Below are 21,531 nucleotides of genomic sequence, written 5' to 3'. Positions count from 1 at the left end.
ATACTTTGTAGACAAAAACATTTACATAATACTTCCATTTGCATTCAGATTCAAAACTGTGTATGTTGCCTTAAATATGAGATAAAAGTCAAGCGTGAAAGAATATCAGTGTTGTCTTTCTCATGGTAAGCCCCGCACATTGACTTTTCCATTAATGTCAGGTGATAAGATGACCTAGCAAGTCAGTTTGTCTCAGTTTTATAAGCCAAAAGTAATTTTTTGGCAGTCTGAGGTACTACCTTTATGTAGTAATGTAACTGTCTGCCTGGTGAAGTCTGTCTTCTGGGTAGCAAGTAGCCCATTGACAAATATCTCAGTCTCTGATGGGTCTTGTGAAGGTTTCTGCCACACAGCTCTCTGTTATTACTAATTGCTTAGTTCTATAATTTTTAAATACATGCAGTGTTCTTTAAAAACTACCCAAATCACCAACTCTGTATTTGTTTGCTTACGAGATTATAAATCAAAATCATGGAAAGTTCATTGCGATTTGCCTGAGCATTTCCTTTATCCAGGCGTCTGAGGCACAGTTTTTGAGGCAGAACATGCGGAGACCAGCTTTCTACTTGTTGTGTGATACAACAGGTTACCTTTTCCCATATGTAGGTTTTGTTTTTCCCTTGGGAGTTGGCAGTCTCTTTCCAGGTAAAGAATCACACTTTATCATACTTCATCATTGTCTCAAAAAAAAAAGGCATAAAGGGCCCTGCGCCTCTTCAAGAGGAAGGCAAAGATTTATCATAACTGCTTTTTCTTTCTAAAGAGGATGCCAGGTTTCCATTGCCTGCTGCTACTTCACACTTTGTTGGAATCCAAATGTATATATAACCTGTTGCTGTTGAACTCAACTACCCTGGGACACAGGTGAAGTTGTTACCTGTCATTAGGAGGTTATGGTGTGGCCTCTGGAGTCAGTTGTTTCCAATGGCAAGGCTCCAACATGCTTTGCTCCTGGGTTCTGGTCTGAACTTTGCCCATGGTGAGTGCAACTGTAACCACTAGTGATATGTAGATGGCCCACATGATAGCAGTTTGATCAGTGATTGCCAGGGGACAGCTACTTATACCAGGAAAGGGCAGCCTTTGGCAGATGAAGCAGAGAGGCTGAAAATTGATGGCAGAGACTTAATTACTGTGTGATCAATCAAAGCACAAAGGGTTTGATTGTCTCTAGGAGGGGAGTGGGAATTCCAAAAAAATGGTTTTTTCCCTTTGGAGGCATGCAGGTCTTACTTTGGGTGCCATAAGTCAGGCTACTGTGAGATTTATTTGTTTAATACAGAATATCATTGTAATTTTAACTCTCAGCATTCATGAGGATTTCCGTCTGCATGTTTCAGGTTGCAAAGGGTCTGTGCTGATGCTTGTCTGGTTGCAATAGAACCCCGGCTCTGACTTCAGATAGAGCACAGTTCTGTATTCCCCTGTAAAACAAATCGGGGATGTTTATTCATCTGGGATTTTTGTCATCCCTGCATTTATGGATGGGAGAACTAGTGTGTGTTTGTGTGGTCCTACCTGGAGTGCATCTTTCTCTTATTTGAATTATGTTATCTGCTTCAGGATTCTAAGGAAGTCTGCTAGTGTACCACATTGAATTGTTTTATGTAATGTGTAACTGCTTTCTTTAGCATCCTGAAACATTTTACCATTGCTGCCTACACATTGCAAGTGCACAGCTTGTGCAGCATGATTCTCCCGTGTCTTTCCTTGCATTGCATTTCTGTTTGTGCTGTGTAGCTGTAAAATGCTAACAGATCAATCTGTCCAGCAGTGAATGTATCTGCATGGGATGCAAAACCATGAGGAACTCAAAATCAGTAGGATTGGAGAAAAGTATGAGTCAGATCCTTTAACCAATTCACATCAGCTAAGAGACTAATTTAAATACTTCTCATTTGTAAGTACTACTACTCCTACTGTTTGGGAATGGTAGATTTTAAAGCTTGCATTTCACTGTCTGTTAACATTTTGAAGGAGTAGACATCCATCTTAGGTCCTGCCAGACATTTGACATAAAAAGGGAAGTAATGCAATTTTAACTCCAAAACTGTAAGGTTTTTGTGATGTTTAATCCATAATAGCCAGATATCACATAAGATCTGTATTTATCTGCAGTTTCATTTTTTCTACAAAATGGCCTTTGAAGACATTATGTATGTGTAAAATAGTGCTATATATTGCAGTTTTAATCATGTGTTACTAACACAGTGAATAAAGGAATCTCATTTTTTTACTACTAGTCGTGAATTAATTTTTGTGTGAACATACTTTGAAACTTGCTTTAGAACCCAGATCAATGAGTTTAATTCAATAGGACTATCTTATTTTAAATTCAGGACTCCAGTGTCTCTGTGCTGGTATTTGAATCATTAGTACTGTATTGATCTTTATTCTGTAAGGAACAATGGTCCCTAACCATATATTTTTTTCATTAAGAATTTAAAAAAATATCCTTAAGTGTGAAATTTTTTTTAGTTAATTTTTTAGCAATAATTGCTTGGCAGTTTGAAAGTAAATTGGTGCCAGATGGCATTGCTAGCGAGACTAAAGGTCAGTAATCTGTTGTAATCATACTCTTAAAAATGAGGTTTCATTTAAGAAATGACATCTGTAGTGAGATGTTACTGTTATTTTCTTATAAAAATTTAAATGGGTGAGTATATCAGGACTTACTTTTTGCTTCATTTTTGTAGGCTGGTTAGAAAACTTAGCTGTTTCAGGTTGTCATATCTTTGTTCCTTTGGTTCTGCTACCACATCATGAAAACATGAAGAAATTTGTTGATAACATACGAAAAGTTGTTACTGTTTTAACAAACCAAATTCTAATGTCTCTGGAAACTGTACTGGAGAACAAAACCGTTCCAAACACTCAGTTGATGAAGACTCTACTTTTTTTTTTAAGAGTTTCTGTATCCATTTAAGGTAACATGACCAAGTGGATGGAGCTGCTGGCAAAATCTGAGAACCCCAAGAAAGTGCAATGTCCCTTCCCTGCAGAGCCAGGTAACCCCCTAAGGATAGCAGGCTCCTCTAGTTACAGGTGTGGTCTGGTCACCCCTGGCAGAAGCTCAGCGAAACTGTTATGTGTTGACTGCTTCCTGCCATCTCCCTTTAGATGTGTCATATCTCTGTGGCACAGGGTCCAACCTAGAACCTCCCAAAGGGGTATGTGCCTAGGCGTGCTCCTAGTGCTGGAATAGCACAGATAATGGATGGCTTCAGTATTTTTTTGTGATAATGAGCTTGATGCCCTCCATCCAGCTAGTGCTGTTTTGCCAAGCACCCAGGCTTGCTTCCTTGCTCTTTCCTGCCTCTTTGTTGGGCCTTAAAGAGGAGAAGGGAAGGGAGATACGGCAGGAGGGATGCATTTCTGCTGGGTCCCAGCCCAGCATTAAGCACCCTCCTTCAAGCTCACTTGTCTGCCTTGCCTCTCTCCTTCCTCTGCAAGCCCACACAACTGTGTGCCTGGAAAGTGAAAGACCAAAATCTTGCTAATTTTAATAATACCAGCAGCATTGTAATGAAAATCTAGATCCGTAGCTTTTACATGTCTGATAGCATGGAGCAAATCATACCATCTTTAATCCTCTCCATGGCAAAACTCCCACTGACTTCAGTGGGAGTTTTGTCTGAGCATGACCAGAGTTTGAATTTGAGGTTTTGGTCCTATATTAATTTCTCAACAAGAAAGAGAAATGGATTTTATAGATTTTTGGTTAAACATTATGAAGACATAAAACTGTCATTCTCTATAATGTAGTGGTACAAATATGGGCAATTACCTTTTTGTCATTGCCTCTTGGTAGTAATACAGATAAATTACTTTAACCCATTCCTAACATAATTCATATGCAACCATATATTATAAATGCTACCTTTCAGTAATATAACTAAGTGTCACAAGTAAATGCCACAGCAACAGGAGACTGTATTTGCCAAAAAGGCTGTCATCATTCTTAATAAAAAGACAGCATTCCTGATTCCACTGTCATTCATAGGGATTTTGAACCATTGTCAATATAGTAACTTACTCCTGGTTGATATTAAGTTGAAGGGAATTAGACTCTTGGTATTGCTATTTCACTTTATCTGCTTGTAGGATTTCATGCTTGCATATTTGGGTTGACTCTTTCACCCTATTCCTGAATTGCTTTTGTCTACATTTTTGATGAACTATCTGGTTGGAGCTTAGCACATTATTTTGGATTAAGGAAAAAGTAAAAGAAAGGAAAACCTTATATGGCACGGAGAAGTAAGGTGTAGAAAAATACCTTTAGGTGAATGTGAATTCTTTCATTCTAAATTCTTTCTAAATTCACATTCTTTCTAAAGACTGAAAATTAGGAACCTGCAGTGTACTGAAATTATATTATAGATGTGGTGACACCAGAGAATGAAATATACTTATTATGGTCCTGCACTGAAGTCCATTTCTTGGTTATCTAATATTGTTGTGCTTGAAGTGAGGGTGCACGTTTTTGTTGCACATAGGAAGTGCGTGACTGCCTTTTGCAGTTTGGTCCATTGTGTGTGACCATTGCAGATGCCAATTTTTAATCTAGTCCAGTGCAAGAGGATTGTGGCTGTGCATGGTTTGCTGTTTTGTTTTTGTTTTTTCCTTTCAGTGTCTTAAGGCAAGATTATTTTTGCAGATCAGTTCAGAGATGAATTAGTTAGGAAAGTTTATAAGGTCATCTACTTCAATTGGTGCTAGTGCTGTACATGTGTTCATTAAATTTCTTATGAAATTACAAACCCCTTTTCTTTTGCTTTTTAGCATTTGCTTTTAATGGTGGTCAGGAATAAGGCTATGCTATCAGCTTCCTTCAGCAGTTCCTTTTTGAGAGAATTTGATTTTCATGCAAATCTGTTCTGATAAATCTGTTGCTAAGAAACAGCCATGACTGAATTTTTGATAAAAGAGGAAGCTAGACTGAGAATAAATGAATGTCATCCTAAAATACTTGAGTTTAACAAGTACAAATGCTATTTAATCCTAACATAAAATTTACAACATCACAGGAGGCTGCGGTTCTTAGAAAAAGAGGGGATAGATGAGCCAGGTGGTCAAGAGAAAATCAGTTAAGAAGAGAGAGGAAAAACTTTCCATGAAAAAAGAAGTGAGTAAATAAGTAGAGGAGGCCCATCAGAAAAATGGTAATGCTAAGGGAAAATATTCAGAAGTAGTAGAAGCAGTAGAAATAATTTATAAAAATATTATGTGCAGCATCCCAAAAAAAGAGAAACACTGCTTTACGCAGAGCTGTGCAGAGTAGAAGCAGTGATGCTTTCAGTATTTTAGCGAAACCTCGTTGTGGTATCATGACCAGTTTTGTCACCAGTTTCACACTTAATGCATCCGTTTTCAAATCTGAAATCTGCTGGAGCAAAACTACCAGAGTTTAGCTTGTAGCATGACCACTTTTGGGATAGCAAACTAGCTGATATGTTGCAAATAGCTTCGAGTATGCAGCATTTTTCTGCTTGCCATAGCAGCAATTTCCAGAAAGCTGCTTGAAATTGAAGGGAAGATGTGACAGGAGGAATCTCCAGCAGATGAGGCATCATGTGGCAGGGAGGAGGAGGTGTCTGTAAATGGCAGTTGAGGTTTAGCATACAGAGGCAAGTCAGTCAATTTGTGCAGCTAATCCTATAGCTTGGGAGTGATGCTGCTGGGACAGAAATTTGACACGTTGCCTTTCTATCCGTGAATGTCACTTGCTCCACTGCATTTGAAGAGGATTTTGAGTATGTAAGGTGTCGCTGCCTTAGGAGTTGTACCTGGGGAAAGAAGGGTGTTGTTTGGAGGCAATTTCTGCATCTTTGATCTGAAACTGTATTAGCAGGGATGTTCCTCCAGTCTGTGAAGCTCCTTCCCTGTTATGAAAGAGGTGAACTATTTCATGAACAGTGTCCTCAAAGATCTAATTGACCATAATCCAGAAGTCTGTAACAATGGAAGATGATTGTTTTTCTTTTCTTTTCCTTATGATTTCTTAGAGGTGCACAGAACAACCAAGCACTAGAATGGGTCCATTGGTAAGACTATTCCATTTTGGAGAACATGGCAGACAGAGACTTCCTGTGAATATCACAGGCATTTTTAGTGATACATGATTGCTGAGCATCAAAATTCTTCCCAGAAGATTTTGGCCAGTCTCTTGTTGGCTAGAAAGGTTTTTCTGAGCATGGGTTATGATCTGTATTTAAAGGCCTGGGACAGGTTCTGTAGAAAAAGCACTGAAAGGGCTGCTGTGGAAGAGACATAAAAGGAATCAGTTTCACTGTTGCTGAGTAATCTAATATATAATTGGAATAAAATGTCAGGTATTAATGTTCAGGAAGGAAAGTAAGCTCCCTTTTGCTTTGTGCTCACTGAGGGCTGGTTTTGGACAGCCTGTGTTCTGTGCTGAATTCTCCTGACCTTCCAGCCACCCTCTTCCAAGGCCAGATAATACCTCCCCAGCACATGCAAAATTTGAGTCATAAGTACACAAAACCTATTCACCTGAGAAGAGAGTGAATTACTTGACAAGAAATAGACGGTGGAGTGTTAGTTCACCATCTTCCTATACTCTCCTCTTCAGGTGTAGGTGAGTATTTGAATTTTGTTTTTAAAACCTGTTTTCCGGGATAGGAAGTGTTTGGAGATGAAGAGTCCACTGACAGTCCAAGTCAGTGCAAGTTCAAAAAACCTTTAGTTGGGCTACAAGATCATCTGGTAAACAGCAAAACCAGACTTCTGCAGATGTTGTTTACAATCTGAGCATGATGTTTGGGTAGATTTTGTGTAATCATTTAGTTTTGCTTCTTTGTAGATTGTCAGGTTTAAAGTTAGCTGATGTGGTCGTAAATGAAAAATTAATTGGAAGCTGTTATGCTTGTTGAGAACAAGTTGAGAGGTATATTTCAGTATAATGTTGACTTCATAACTTATGCAACTTTGGGGGCCTATGATAATCTTGTACTGACAAAAAGTAAGAAATTATACAAGACTCTGTGTTATAATGTCATGTAGTTAACACTTCCACTAATGAAAGCTGTTAATAAAGGGGGAAACCCTCACTGAAATAAATTGTATGTAAAGACTGCTATTAAATAATGTGTGTTCTAGTAGAATAACCCACATTAGTACAGCACTGGTGTTCTTCTCAGCCAACTAAACCTGTCTTTGTTCTGCAGGCTGGAAAAGTGATCTTCTAATGCATTGAAATATATGTAATCCATTGAGATATGTTGTGTATTTGTTGAACTCTGGGCTTCCTTCAGTTTTGAATAGGCATAAATCAGCATTTGAGTGTTTCCCATAAGATCACTCAAGGTCTGCCTTTTTGTCATTATGGAAGTTTAAAGCTGAAAGGGGACCCTATCCTAAGCCTGTATGAACTATACCTGTATTTTTTTCAACAGACTTTTTCCTTATGTTGCTTAAAGATCTCCAGAAATGGAGGTTTCTGAGTCTTCTATGAGCAATTCCAATGCCTGAGGATGTCTTCCCAACATTTTACCTCAGTCTTTTTTGATGTACTTTTGCAATGGAACTTTTCATTTCTGTCCAGCATAGGCATGCAATAAAAAATGTCCCCATGCATTGGAAGGCCTGTTTTTGTGTACCTCCTCAGACCTTGGTTTAAGATAAAAGAAATCCTAGATCTTCAGTTTTTCATCAGTCTCTGAGTATGTCTACCTTTTTCCGTATCATGTTTTCAGCTGATTTGCTTGAATGGAAGAGGGCTATAGTATCTCTGTACTTCCAAGAAATAATCAGGCTTTGAAAAAAATGAAATAGTGTCATTACTAATGTTTTTTGTTTGTTTGTTTTTTTAAATGAAAAAAAGGCACAAAAGCAAATACAAGTTTAAAATCAGGGAGCTTTTCTCTACAATCTAGCATATCTGCCGTATAACCTAACCATATCTAACTAAACAGAATTTGGAAAATTATTCAAGTTAACTACTCCAAATAGCTTTGTTCTCTCAGGTAAAGACTGACTGCCAAAGCAGCATGGGGAAACCTGTGTCGCTTCTGTACACTTTGTATTTATCTTCTAAACAAGAGAGGACCTCATTCCCAGCCCTAGGAATGGGAATGCTAACACTTAGATTATTTATGAGAAGTCTGGAGGGAAGCAAATGTTAATTAAATAATTTTAAATTAAATGAAAGGCAACAAGGGTTTAATTTCAGGTGAATTACTATTTTTTGCTCAATGCCAACAAGTGCATTCCAGCTGATCTTTTTTAATATTGTGGTGATTTTTCACTGTAGTATTTTTGAAGGATTGTAATTTTACCCACATTTCCAAGATACCCAAACCTGCAGGTGATTATAATTAATGGTCTTTATGATCTATATTAAAAATAGATACATTTTTTTCATTCTTTAACATTTTCTGCCGCCTTGTATCCTTACTTCTCTAGCTGATGTATTCTTATTGATTAATATACCACATCCTGGCTAGATTTTTGTCTCAGGTCTCTGTTTCATTTGAGCTGCAGATACTGCCAACATGTCCAAAGCAGTGGACAACTGTATAGCCACAATTTATCCTACAACTGAAGGAGGGCTGTGAGTCACAAAGGGCTTCATGGTTCAACAGTTGGGGCTACCAGTTCATCTCAGGTTCTGATCAAGACTTTGACAGAGATCCCACCTGCAGTCTTGGGCGAATCAGTGAGCCAAAGAGCCTTCTGCTCTTCTGCCTCCAAATTGGGAATACCACATTGAAGACAATCTCTGAGGATTTATTGGGTTTGGTACTTAAGAATTTGAAGATTATGCCAGATTGCAGTTGTGAGATCTGTTACACAAATACCTCCCATTCTGGCTAAAAGGAGAAAGAAATTGGCAACCTTTGTGAAGCAGGCTGAGGTTTTGCTGATGGCATCCCTGGGGAGAGCTGGCACTGGAATGAAGCCAGGGCAGAGGGGGTTGCGGACCTTTCATCCTGTACAGACAGTACTAGCCAATCCAGAATGTGTTAGAGACTGCATTCTTGTTACTTACAGGGCTTTGCAGTGCTGCAAAGGAGGTTTCTTGGGTGAACTGTCGTACCAGTCTGTCCCAGACCAAGACACCTGTGTCTTTGGCCCTGCACCCCATAGGTTGCATGACTTTCAGCGAGTGACTTGCATTATAAAGGAGTCCCCCAGCCTATCCTAGGGAGTCCTCCCTTGCAGAAACAATTGCTCTAGGCTTGTGTGTGAAGGGATGCAGGAATACGTGCATACAGGGGAGTAGATGAGGTTGTGAGGAGAAAGGCAGCTGAAAGGAACTGACTGGGCTTCTTTCAGTCACACACCAGAATAAAACCAAAGCAAAAAAATATGCAGCTGTGGCTCTTAGATTCAAAGCCACAACAAAAAAGCCCTGATGAAATACTGAGTGGCTAAAATCTGTGCACAGTCATGTCAGTGGAAATTACCCAGATTGTGTGTTCCTCTCTAGAGGAGCTCGGCATTTGAAATAAATTATCCTGCAAGAGGAGTGTGTGATTTAGGGGAAAAGGCATCTTGACACCTAGCAACACTGAAAATTTGGTACTGTAAAGCTGAATAACATACCTGTTGTTTCATTAGACTCAAAGGTATGCATTACTTAAATTATTCTATGTGGGAATGAAGGCAATCCAACACTGTAGTTTACTTGCTGTGTATGAAAGCTATTCAATGACAGAGCAAACCACCTTTTATCCCTAATCACCCAAATCAAACATTACATTGAATTGGTGTGATTTCATCATGATTTTCAAACAAATATTCCACTTTAGTTGTAAGTGAACAGACTCCTAAGGGCTGCTTCTTGAGTTTAAACCTTGATTTTGCGCTACTTATTCCTTCAAGAGACCTTCAAGAAGCCCCCTTACTTCAGTTATTTAGAGAATGTTAGAAGTGCATGCTGATGGGTAACAGAGGCATTTGTCTGCTGGGTGTGAAGATGTTCTCCTGCTCTCTGTTCCGGTTCCCCTGACTTCCTGGGAGCATCATCTTGGATGGGAACTGAACTTCTTGGGCAGTGTCAAGAAGTTTTTCTCATCTCATATATCAAGAAGCAATAGGGAACAAGCTTAAACAAGCACTGGTGGGTGCAAATCAGTTAAACAGATTGATGATACCTGTCAGAAGATGTGAAATGATTTATCCACTAAACGCCTAAGCCTGGCAAGTCTCAGTTTTCTGAGTCAGAGACTTAATGTCTAATGCTGTTCCGGGATAGAAGGACATGCACTCTTTGAGCTGTGAAGAAAAGTATCCTTCAGCAGGATGGACTTGGGCATAAAGTTGTTAAGGGTGATCTTGCGTTTTCTTCACCACAAAGGAGGATTAACCCCCTTATTAATTTTGAACTAAATGTGACAGTGAGTATAGAGGTTACTTCACTCATGCTTAAAACTAACGGCTGTTTTCTGGATAGCTGGCAGGGATGGGGATATGAGACAGAAAGGGTCAGTTGGAAAATGGGGAGAGGCAAGATATGTTATTGCTCCACACAACTGAACTGCTGACAGAACATGAGAGTGCCATGCCTTGAGTTTCCCTCATTAAAAGTATCAACAGCTACAAAGCAAAACCATAATTTTAATAAACCCTCTCTAGATTTGCAGAACAATCTGACTTTGAACAGTTCTACCAAGCAAAGTGAGTCTAAACTGGTTTCTCTTTGAAAGCTTATTCAACCATCTTTGGGGTTTTTTTCTTGTGTTCTATTTATGCCTTTTAATTCAATTCCCTGTATTCGGCATGCAGCATTTTAAGAGAGCAATAATATAAAATAATGTTTCTATAATTGCATGGCTTTCTACTTTGCTGACTTTCTTATCCAGTCTAATAGAATTGCACATTGTATTCCTTGTATAACTTAGGAATACAAAGGAATATGCAAAGTAAAACTTATAGCACCTTAGTCAAATAAAAGTGTGCCAAGCTGTGACTGATTACTTGTCTTCCAGAGAGAATAAAAGATAAGATCATAATTTTAGAGTAAAGCTAAAATGATGACTGTTCTGGTAAGAAAGTTGAATCCTACCTTGATAACAGGAGAAATTGAATATCTGCTCTTGCTGCAGCACAAAACTTACCTTTTGATGATGTGGAAAAGAATAACTTAAAATCTACAGCAAATAAGGAAATCTCATGGGAAGAGAAATTTGTGTAATTGCTTTTCAGAACAATGTATTTAACTAGTGAAAAACCATACCCCTCCCAAAAGGAAAAAGAGAGAAGACTCAGTATGGCCTGGAAATTTGGCAGAGGTGGTACTGACTGATGTGGCATGCATTCACTGTCCTGCTTTTAACTTGGTGATGTGCTGTTACCATGCCTCAGCACAGACTGGTCCCTGTTTGCAGTGGAAGTCAGAGCCATGGTCCATTGAAAAATAACCCTAGCAGTCAACATAATTTTTTGTGGAAGGAACTATGTTTATTAAGGCATCACAGCACAAAATCAACTCAATGAACATTGCTCTTTATATAATCTGCTTTGTAACACTTGACTAAGTAGATGCATCCTTATAAATCACAGTCCAACCACACAGCTAAAATCGGTTTGCTTTCCAGTGTACCTAAGCTATTAGTAGTGACTTCAGGGATAATTGAAGTGACGTGTATTGCACAGCAGTGTGTTGTGAAGAGGATGCAGGATATTGTAGCCTCCAAGACATCTTGTTAGAGCTTGGAGTACAAACATGCAAAGTAGACTGCTTACAACTTTGACGCAGCAGGTGAAGGGAGAAGTAGATGGACATACTTCTTGTTTGTGATCATCTAAGCAAAAGTCTGAGTATATGTGCCTGCAAGATCATGCGAGGTGCAACCAAAACCCATACGTTCTTTCTGATTCTGCATTTGAGCACCCCCCTTTTTTATTTTTTCCCAGAACCTGCTTAGATGAGAATTATTCACTTTGAGACTCTTTCTGTGCTTTGATACACAAATATAAGACTCCAAGTCTCAGAGCTATGAGCTCAACCAACAGAGTTTTACTTTAAAAATATGCAAGACTCCAACCATATCTGCCCTCTGGATTATTAGAAGAGCCTTTGGTTCTTTTAACACCTTAAGAGAGAGTGCAGAGGAGAAATGCTACATACATTTTCTCAGGAGGGACTTTACTGGTAAACTTTAGAAAAAATAAGTTCTCGGCAAAAGTTTAAAAGGTAATATACAACCAGAACAAAGCGTTCCACAAAACATTGACTTACCACGTACTAACACATACAACTTAGCAAAACCAACCTATCCAGTATCCAACTACCTAAAATATTAAGAAAAGAGAGTAGAAGAAAAAGAAGAAAAGAAAGAGAGATAAAAGGAGACATATAGCTACCATTCCTAGATCTAGTGTAGATCCAGCTACAGGAGTCTAGAAATGGTGGGTTCAAACATGTGGACGTCACATATCTGTTTTTATGTGCTCTGGCAGACGATCTGTGGTCTTCCAGCCCACTGGCCACTCAGGGGCTCTGGGGTGAGGTGAAGAGTGGTGCTCCCATGATGTGAGACAATCTAAGGTTGGGTTAGGGACTCCAGGATGTGGTGTAGACCGTGCTTCTGGGCTGCCTTTGACTGACAATTGCTCCAGGGTCACCCCAGGAGTCTTAAGGGGCATGTGGGACAAGGCATGACCTCACCTCCGTGAGATTCAACTTGTCCTTCCCCCCTCCCACATACACACCTGAGTTGTTCTGACACAATGATTAATATAACATTCTCGTGTCTCATAACAGGAAGGTCATGTGCGTTATTCCAGTGGTAGACAGTAGTCAGATCTGTTGCTGCAACCAACTACCTAAATATTAGCCAAAGTCTGAAATTGCAAAGCAAACTTAGTCCCAACAAATAACAGGGTAGATAGGTCTTCATAGCATGCATGTTAAAACTGCATTAACTCTGATGGTGATACAAGTATCATGAATCATAGAATATAATCACAGAATGGCTTGGGTTGGAACAGACCTTAAAGTACATCTAGTTCCAACTCCCTTGCCATGGTCAGGGACGCCTTTCACTAGATCAGGTTGCTCACAGCCACATCCAACCCAGCTTTGAACACTTCCAAGGATGGGGCGTCCACAACTTCACTCTGTAACCTGTTCCAGTGCCTTACCACCCCCCATAGTAAAAAATTTCTTCCTAGTATCTAATTTAATTCCATTGTCTTTCTGTTTGAAGCCATTCCCTCTTTTCCTGCCTCTATGTGCTTTTGTAAATAGTTTCACTCCATCTTTCTTGGTAGGCTCCCTTCAGCTACTGGAAGGCCACAACTACATCACCCTGAAGTCTATTCTTCTCCAGGTTGAACAATCCTAATTTTTTTAGCCTTTTCTATCATGAAAGGCTGTATATAATAATCATAAATCTCCTTCTTTTGTCCAGAAATAGCAGCACACCTTGAAAATAGCTTACATAAATTTTATTTCTTAATGTAAGAAAACCCACATTTGTTGGTACCACCAAGATCAGGGACAGTGCAAACATGCGCTGTTCAAGAGGTAGCACAGAAGCGCGTTATATTTCAGACAAGAGTGCTGACACTGTTAAAGGTAAACCACACCCCAACCACAGTAATGTTTGACTGTCTCCAGTTCTCTATGGAATATGCAGTAAGAGAAGTTTGCTGTTTCTGCCTGTCCCCATATTATGTGCTGAGGATAATGCCCCACCTAGTTGTTAGAGGTATTTTGGTTTTATTATAGCTCATCAGTTTCAAATAGAACTGGTTTTCTTACACGTCACCACTTTTTTAAAAAGCTGATGGCAGTTTTTTGTACACAGAAGGGATTTTTCTTGGGCCTAGGTGATGCAGAATGGAGAGGTCTTTTGCTTAACAGTAAATAAAGGTGAAACTCATCCCTGCGGTGTATAGCTTGTATCATCTCCAAGGCAGGCTACCATTTCTTGTCTGGCTCCAAATTCTATCCTCTCAAGAAGTATTGTCTAAAAATGAAATCAAGGAAAGATGCTGGGAAGCACGTTGAAAGGTGGAAAAGGTCTCTGGAGTTTTCTTAAAAGCTCAACCTGACTGTGAATCAGATATTGGCAATAGCTAATAACTACTGACAACCCATGATTTTCACTCCCTCTATGACATTTTGTCTAAAATTTGCAGATATCAGGTGTAAAACAAAAAGCAGATTCTATAAAAAACAGAAGCAGTAACAGGTGATTAAGTGTAATTACCATACTCATTCTGCCTTTGACAAGTAATTCAGTGACCACATTTCATCTGGATGGAACCACACTCCAAGGTGCTTTAAGAAATTACCATTCATTTTGAACTCAGTGCCTGTTCAGAAAAGTGCAACTCTAGCTTCTTGTCAGTGCAGGTGATGGTCTCATCTTGCATCCCAGAAATGGTTTTGCATTTCTTGAATATCATAGCCAGCTGCAGTGCTGGTCAGTAATTGTAACGTGGCTTAGTGATTTCAAAAAATGAAATGTAGCTTTATGATGAGTAATAGTCCAGCAAATAAAAGTCTATGTACAAGTTTGCTCACATTGAAAAAAAAGTCCCGGCAAAGGGTGAGTTGGAAAGAATGCGAGCTCAGCTGCCTCTGATACATAAAAATTTCCATCTGTTGATGGAATTGTCTTAATTAGAAAAGAAATAGACAGGAAATAGGATTTTTTAACTCAAACAGCTATTCAGAAAGACCATTACATGAGATGTTCACTTGCTAATATATTAGTAAGGGGGATCACAAAGTGATGCAGCAACAAAGTTCCTACAGTTGAATTTTTCTTACACTGTTTTGTAGTGCCAGGAATTGCTCTGAAAATCACGTAATTTTCCAGGTTTTCCTTACCTACATCAGAGAGCTGAATGTACTTGGAGCCTGCTTCATACCACACAGAAGAGTAGCTTTTACCAGCTAGCCTAATTGAGCAAATAGATTTATGGAACAATTGTCTACTTTTCACCTGCAGCACTTTGTGGTTTATACTGATTGAAAGAATAGTTCACCACACAAAACTGGGTCTTGAGGTAGTGTGGAAATTATACGATGACCAGAGGTCCTATTCATTATCCCACTTTAACATCTGGAAATGTCTAATGGTCACTTTTCCTTGCCATCACTGCATGTATGCTGGAAGCAAACAACAACAAAAAAGCCTCCCCCTATGCAGCAGATAACAGCAGGGCTGAAAAGGACTTCAAGACTTCTTTCTATTAAGTTTCAGAACCAAGAGAATTTGCCTGTTTACTGTGACAGAAGGGATTCGACCCTCATAGTATTTCTCTATAAAAAGTCTTTGTTTTCTCAAGAAAGTATGTATTAGTGAGCCTGCTTTTTTGGAGCAACTAAGTTGATATTCAGAAAGCTTAGAGATGCAAGGATGTTATCTACCAAAAATTGAATGCAGTTTTAAATGGGTTGCACTCTAATACTTCTACAAACAACACTCATGCATCTGAAAAATTTGTTGTGATCTGATTTAAGTATCTTCTGTGCCATCTGAGGGACCCTTTCCCGCAATTTATTAGGCTCTGCCCTTCATTAGAGAAATCTTCACCAAAAACTCTTAATCCTGGCAGTTTTCCCAGGAGAATCAATCGTTTGAGGATCTGGGTGATCAGTAATAACAAAACTAGCCTTAGTATTAGTGGTTTCACTTGATAAATTGCAGAGATCTAGGCTTTGCTTACATTTGTCAACAGTGACTTTACAGTGAAGTGCAAGGTATTTGAAAAATTACTTCTAATGTTTCAAGCTGGGGGGAAGTACTTTTTCAAACCACAAGAACGTTTTCCTCATGCACCATTAAACCAGCTGAGAAGAAAGGAAACCAGGACAGGGGTGTGAATATGCTTGAGTCTCAAAATATAGGGTTGAATAGTCACATACCAGAATATTTAAGCTTTATTCCTGTGAGCCATGGCATGTAGTGATGAAGTGATTTTGTTAACAATACAGCCACAGAAGAGTAGAAGTTTCTTTAAAGCTCCCTTTTCTTTGCTGTGTTTGGGACCGTCCTTTTTCTTATCATATCCCTTAACTGTATGTCTGCTGCGGTGAATCCTGCCTGTCTTCTCTCATGTCCTCAGTAATGTGTATACAGAACCTGCTGCTGGTCCCCATTCTTACTCTCTCTTTCTCTGCATTCCCCATCTCTCCTGCAGACACAGATGCCACCTATGTGGCAAGTTACTCAGCTCTGTCTTGACTCTGCAGTGTTCTTCTGTCCAGCCAAAACTCATTCTGGGAGTGCAACATGTTGCAAGGGGTTACCAGTTACTGGTTACTGAATAAACACAGCTTTTTACTGTCCTTAAGGTCCTCTCTGCTGCCCCCTTCTTTGGGGGAACATTTGCTCAACCTCTCACTGCTGCCCACAGGCTAAACACAACTATTGTCTAAGGATGCCATTCCAGGATGGACACTTCCAGGGGGTGAATTTTTCCATCCGTTTCTAGCACCTTCTTTTGATGTTACAATTAGAAGATGTGAATGTCATCCCCAAAACCCTAGTTAACATGGACGGACAATGAAGTGAAATATGACGTGTGTGATCTCTGCTGGCTCTTCCGTCGGGAGATGAGGCAAAATGTCATTACTGCTAAATGGTGCTTCTAGTTTTCTCTGAGTACTGGATATAAACAGGAAAAAGTGATGTGGAGTTTAAATGAAATGGCATTTAAATGGCATAGAATTTAAATGTCAGTAGTTCAAATGTCGTCTGTGCTGATCGTGCTGTTAGTTCAAAGGTTCCTGCAACTCACAGAAGTGGAACACTGCGCTAAGCAGGATTTTTTAAAATCCATTTACAAGGTATTATCTCAGTGGTACTTCCATTAAAAATACAAACCACAGAGTGGAAACAAAATAAAAACTGTCACTGAATTACTGTTCACAATAGACCTCTTTTTGGAAGGTGACTAGACTCAGATATGGATGGGGGAGCCAGTGGGATGTTCCTCTGGGTTCAATGAGCCTCTCTGCATTGGTTCCAAGTTTTGCAGTGTGGTGGGATGTGTCTTTCCCACTAATCAATTCAGCATCCATCTTCTCTGCACCTCTGTGACTGTGCAAATTGTTCCCTAGATTTTTTGACCCTGAACCATATTTGTTTCAGAATTTACCAGCTTCTCACATCAGGATGAGCCCATCTCCTCTGTGTCTTTTGTCTTGTTATATTGCCAGGTAGGGCAGGCATTCCCTGGATTTGTGCTGTTACTGCTGTGTGTTTCAAGTAGGGCATAAAGTAAAAAAGTTAGTGCATGTATTTTATAGCCTAATTCTGAGACTGACAGAATGAGTTCAGAAATTTTGAGATCTTTCCCAGTGACAGACTGTGCTGGACGCTGACATATTTAGTCTAGGTGATGTGCCAGTATAAAAATTTGTTTCCCATTGCACCATTCTCCATCTGCTTCCAGAATATAAAATTTCTGAGGTAAGGTCAACAAGGCACACAAAGAGAGCTGTTGACCATGGACAACTGGTCAAAACTTCAAAATAAAAGTGGTCAAAACAAAGATAAAGGAATTGTCTAAGGGAAGGATACCATATGCTGAGTTACAAGAAAATCTTTGTTTCTAACTCTAGGTCCTTCTTCAGTTATCAGCAATGATGACGATTCAGCCAGTCCCCTCCACCACATCTCAAATGGCAGTAACACTCCATCTTCTTCTGAGGGGGGTCCTGATGCAGTCATCATTGGGATGACAAAGATTCCTGTCATTGAAAATCCCCAGTATTTTGGAATTACCAACAGTCAGCTCAAGCCAGACACTTGTAAGTACAAACAACTCTATGTGTTTCAGTCATTCATTTTATCTGTGCAAGTGTTGTGACTCCTTAACAGAACTAGCATGATACAATACTGTAAATCCCTGGGAGTGGAAGGGTGGGGTTAAAATGTATGGAGTTTATTAAAGGTACATGGGATGAAGCGCTTTACGTCTGTTTAAGCAAAATTCAGCCCTTGTGGTGAGTCAATTAAGTCAGCTGTATTATGCTCAAAGCCCAATCCATATTTCTTCAAGTCACTGGTAGCCTTTCCATTGATTTCAGTGGTCTTTAGCCAGTCCTGTGCACTGAATGTATATTCTTGGGAGAAAATAAATCTTGGGTCAGAAGCAAAAGTCAGTATCGTTACGTATGTGCTACAGTTAAATTGATCATGTTGGCAATTAACATAACCCAACTTTGAAATCTGAGTATTTGCAAAGTTTCAAGAATGACAAGGGTTAAAACTTCAATTCTTTTAATTTCATTGTATAATTCAACCCCTGCAGACAGAAAAGATGTTTAATATTTAAAACTAGAGCAGAAGGTTACATGATGGACAATAAATGTCACATACAAATTCTTTCATGTTCAGCTAGAAGCAGGTGGAATGTGAAAAAATATGAAGTTAAACATAATTAACTATGAAGTGTTAAAAAAAGAGTATCCCTATTCAGATGCTACTTTTCAAAACTAGTAACGGTTTTAGAACTGAACATGTAAAACGCTGATTTTTGAACCAGCAGTTAGCACTGCACATAACTGAAAAAATACCTAAAAGATATTGTAATTAATAGTAACTGCACTGCTTACTATTTCTCATCAGGACACTGAATTCTTTAAGTGTTTCAGAGAAGGTTGCTCCTGCCTTTTTTTTCCTATTTTTGTGTGTTTGTGTGTGTGTATGTGTGTGAGTGTACATACATTTCTGAAGTGTCACTGGAAGTCTGAACTGTTTCTCTGAGAAGTCACTCCAGAGATTCTCAGTATAGCTAGCGAGCATTGGGCTTGCAACTAAGGGACACTATATCCTGTCTGTATCCTACCCTGAATGATATCACTTCCTAGCACAAACTATAGTATAGGGGCTTACTGCCAAGGTCAAAAATCTCTGCCTCCAGGTTTGCAAAGTTTAAAAGCTGTTACAGGAGTCCTTCTTGACCTGCACATGAGGGCATGCATGCATCACACATATGCATAGCTTCTAACACTGCAAACAAGGACTGATGCTGAACTATCCACTTGTCTTGTGAATATTAATGCTTATCTACATCTAGATTGTTGCACTAAGCACAGTCCAGAAGCATGTTCCTGTAACACAAGGTCTTCCTCTGCCTTTTTATTGTACATCCTTGATGTTCACACTTACCATAGTTTTTTGTGTGGCATTATTTTGTGATTAGAAATGCCCCATTATCTCTTCTACCAGCAGATAATAATGATAATAATCTGAATGATCTGGCCTAGCATATGCAGTGGGATCGCAAGGAAATCACTGAATTGGTGATACTTGATCAGCACCAGGAAAATGTTATACAGATGCATTCTGATTGGAACATTAATTCATGTAAAGAATAGAAGCTGCTAGATAATCAGAAATGGGCAACATGCCATTAGTGCTCTTTAATGTTATATAAAAGGCTATGCTTTTAAATATAAGGCTACTGTACCTCTGTTTCCAGCTGCATTAGACAACTTTATAATTGTTAAAATAAACGTCAGTAACTGTGGAGTTTTGAACTTCAGCATTAATGTTGAAACAACATACATGCTGTTCTGGGGAAAAACACAAACTGTACCAAAATACAGAATTCTCTCACATTTAGTAAATTGCACATTAAGTACAGGCACATTAAATCACGGCTGACTTGTGTTAAGTATGTTCTGATCCTAAAAATACGTTAAGTCTGTGTTTGGTTTTGTATGCTGCAATGAAACCCACATGGTGTCAGGGAAATTAATCACAGTACATGAAGTTCAGTTGGTCTATAAATGCTTGCAGGAGACATCTTGGGACTTTACTGTGGTGCTCCGGGGAGGTTTGTGGAACTGATGCTTTGCATTCTGCCACATTGCCACAGTGGTCCCAGTCTTTGTCGTTTTGGGGATTTTTCTTGTGTTCTTTTTGCTTTAGCAGAGAGAATCAGGTAAACTGTGGCGGTGTATAAACCAAAGCAGATTTCTTCTACTACTTTGAGCATCTGTCCAATAAAAAGCATAATTAAAATTGTCTTGGACAAAAATGGACTTCCCAGATATAATTTCACATATGCACTCTTTACATCTTTCTCAGTTATTATTATAGAACTGTGCTTGTCCTTTCTTAACCTGACAACTTCCTCCTAATGTGTATATCTGGTATTTATAAACCTCTAAGCTAAGTAGCTTTCATACCTTTTTCCTGTTTAGAATAATGCCAGCTCCAGACATCATCTGGTTTCTCATCTCCAGCAAGATAGTTAACATTTATGTTTATTTCTTCTGGTTTAAGTTCCATTTTACACTAGCATTAAACACAGCAATCACTGATAGACACACTGGAAAAGGTTTCTTATGTATTCAGCATATGTTGGTCTGTGGAAGGTGGTGAGACACCAAGCTAGGTGAAACTGTACACAGATACTATTGCAGTTTTCACAGAAATTGAAGGAATACATCTGCTGCGAGTAGCAAGTTTATTTTATTTTATATTGTCTGCGTAAGGCATATTTTGACTTATCTACAGAAAACCATTTCTGATTGCAGTGTTTCAAGCTTCATCACAAAGTATTAGAAGTGTATAGGTTTAAAAGAAAATTAAAAAGTTCATCACAATCAATTCCATTTGAAATTCTATCACTGTATCAGTAAACTGATCCTTTCACTACTGAATAACTAAATCCTGAAGAGTGATGGCTTCTAAAGAGTCAGCATCAGGCTAAAAGTTATAACACTTTCCTCCTCTTGAGATACAGCCTTCAAGGTGGGAAAAGCAGCTTGATGAAGACCAAAGACCTATGGACTTCAGGGGTCGGGTTCCAGTCATTACTAAGAAGGACTGTATTTCTCTCAGGTTTCAGCACAACGGCTCATCTGTACCTTCAATTAATAACGTAACAGTAGAAGCTTACTCTACATCTTCCGATTGGGATTGGATAATATTTCCCACTTTCTCACCAGCAAACCCACTGATGCTTCTTCAGCACTTGTCTGTCTGACATGCTGTCCCAGTACTCGTGGCTTTTCCTTTTTATGCCATGTATTGTTCATTGCTGCTGGCTGGTGGATTTATCTGCCACTCCAATATCTTGAATATTTTCACCTTGAAAGGATATAGTCTGAGGTGCATAGAGAAATTTGAGACGTGTACTGGATTTCTTGATTCCTTTTTGTATGAAATCAGAAGGTATTTCCATTTGCCAGTACTTGGCAGTACAGTGACAGCTCTGATTTCAGATGTGTGAGAGTCTGAAGCCTGGACATGCTGAAATGCTCTTTCCACATAAGGCATTATAAACCAGGTTGCGCTGTGTTAGTGTCAGCCTGCAAAACTCTTGCCTGGAAATTACAAACAAGGTCCAGTTGGTGTTGTTGAAAATTGAGCCATAACTTTGTAATGAAGTGACACCACCAAGTCCAGAAACCTTGCATGGATGGCAAACCTTGCAAAGATTTTTGTCCCCTGAAATCAGCTGGACAATGTAACATTTTATGGGCGTAGATTCTAACCTTTATTAGGTGGTTAGCTTCACTAATCTGACGAGCTGTCACAGACCCTAAGATGTTTGATACTTTCATTAATGCCATGGTATTTCAAA

The 21,531-nt window shown here is 39.1% G+C and overlaps 1 protein-coding gene across 6 annotated transcripts in view; it reads left to right on the top strand.

The window, feature by feature from the left end:
• NTRK2 (neurotrophic receptor tyrosine kinase 2) overlaps window positions 1-21,531 on the top strand; it is a 204,588-nt gene that overhangs the window by 100,292 nt on the left and 82,765 nt on the right. For all 6 annotated transcript variants that reach the window (XM_051801380.1, XM_051801381.1, XM_051801379.1 and 3 more), the window contains one exon: window positions 17,552-17,740. In XM_051801380.1, the coding sequence (XP_051657340.1) occupies window positions 17,552-17,740 (189 nt within the window). The remainder of the gene's footprint in view (window positions 1-17,551; window positions 17,741-21,531) is intronic.

This window comes from Manacus candei, unplaced genomic scaffold (genome assembly GCF_025592945.1).
Source record: "Manacus candei isolate 608988 ecotype Guabito, Panama unplaced genomic scaffold, ASM2559294v1 h1tg000051l, whole genome shotgun sequence".
In the NCBI taxonomy this organism is placed as follows: Eukaryota; Metazoa; Chordata; class Aves; order Passeriformes; family Pipridae; genus Manacus; species Manacus candei.
The sequence above is the reverse complement of the archived record's forward strand: the minus strand, read 5'-3'. Positions and strand labels throughout refer to the sequence as shown.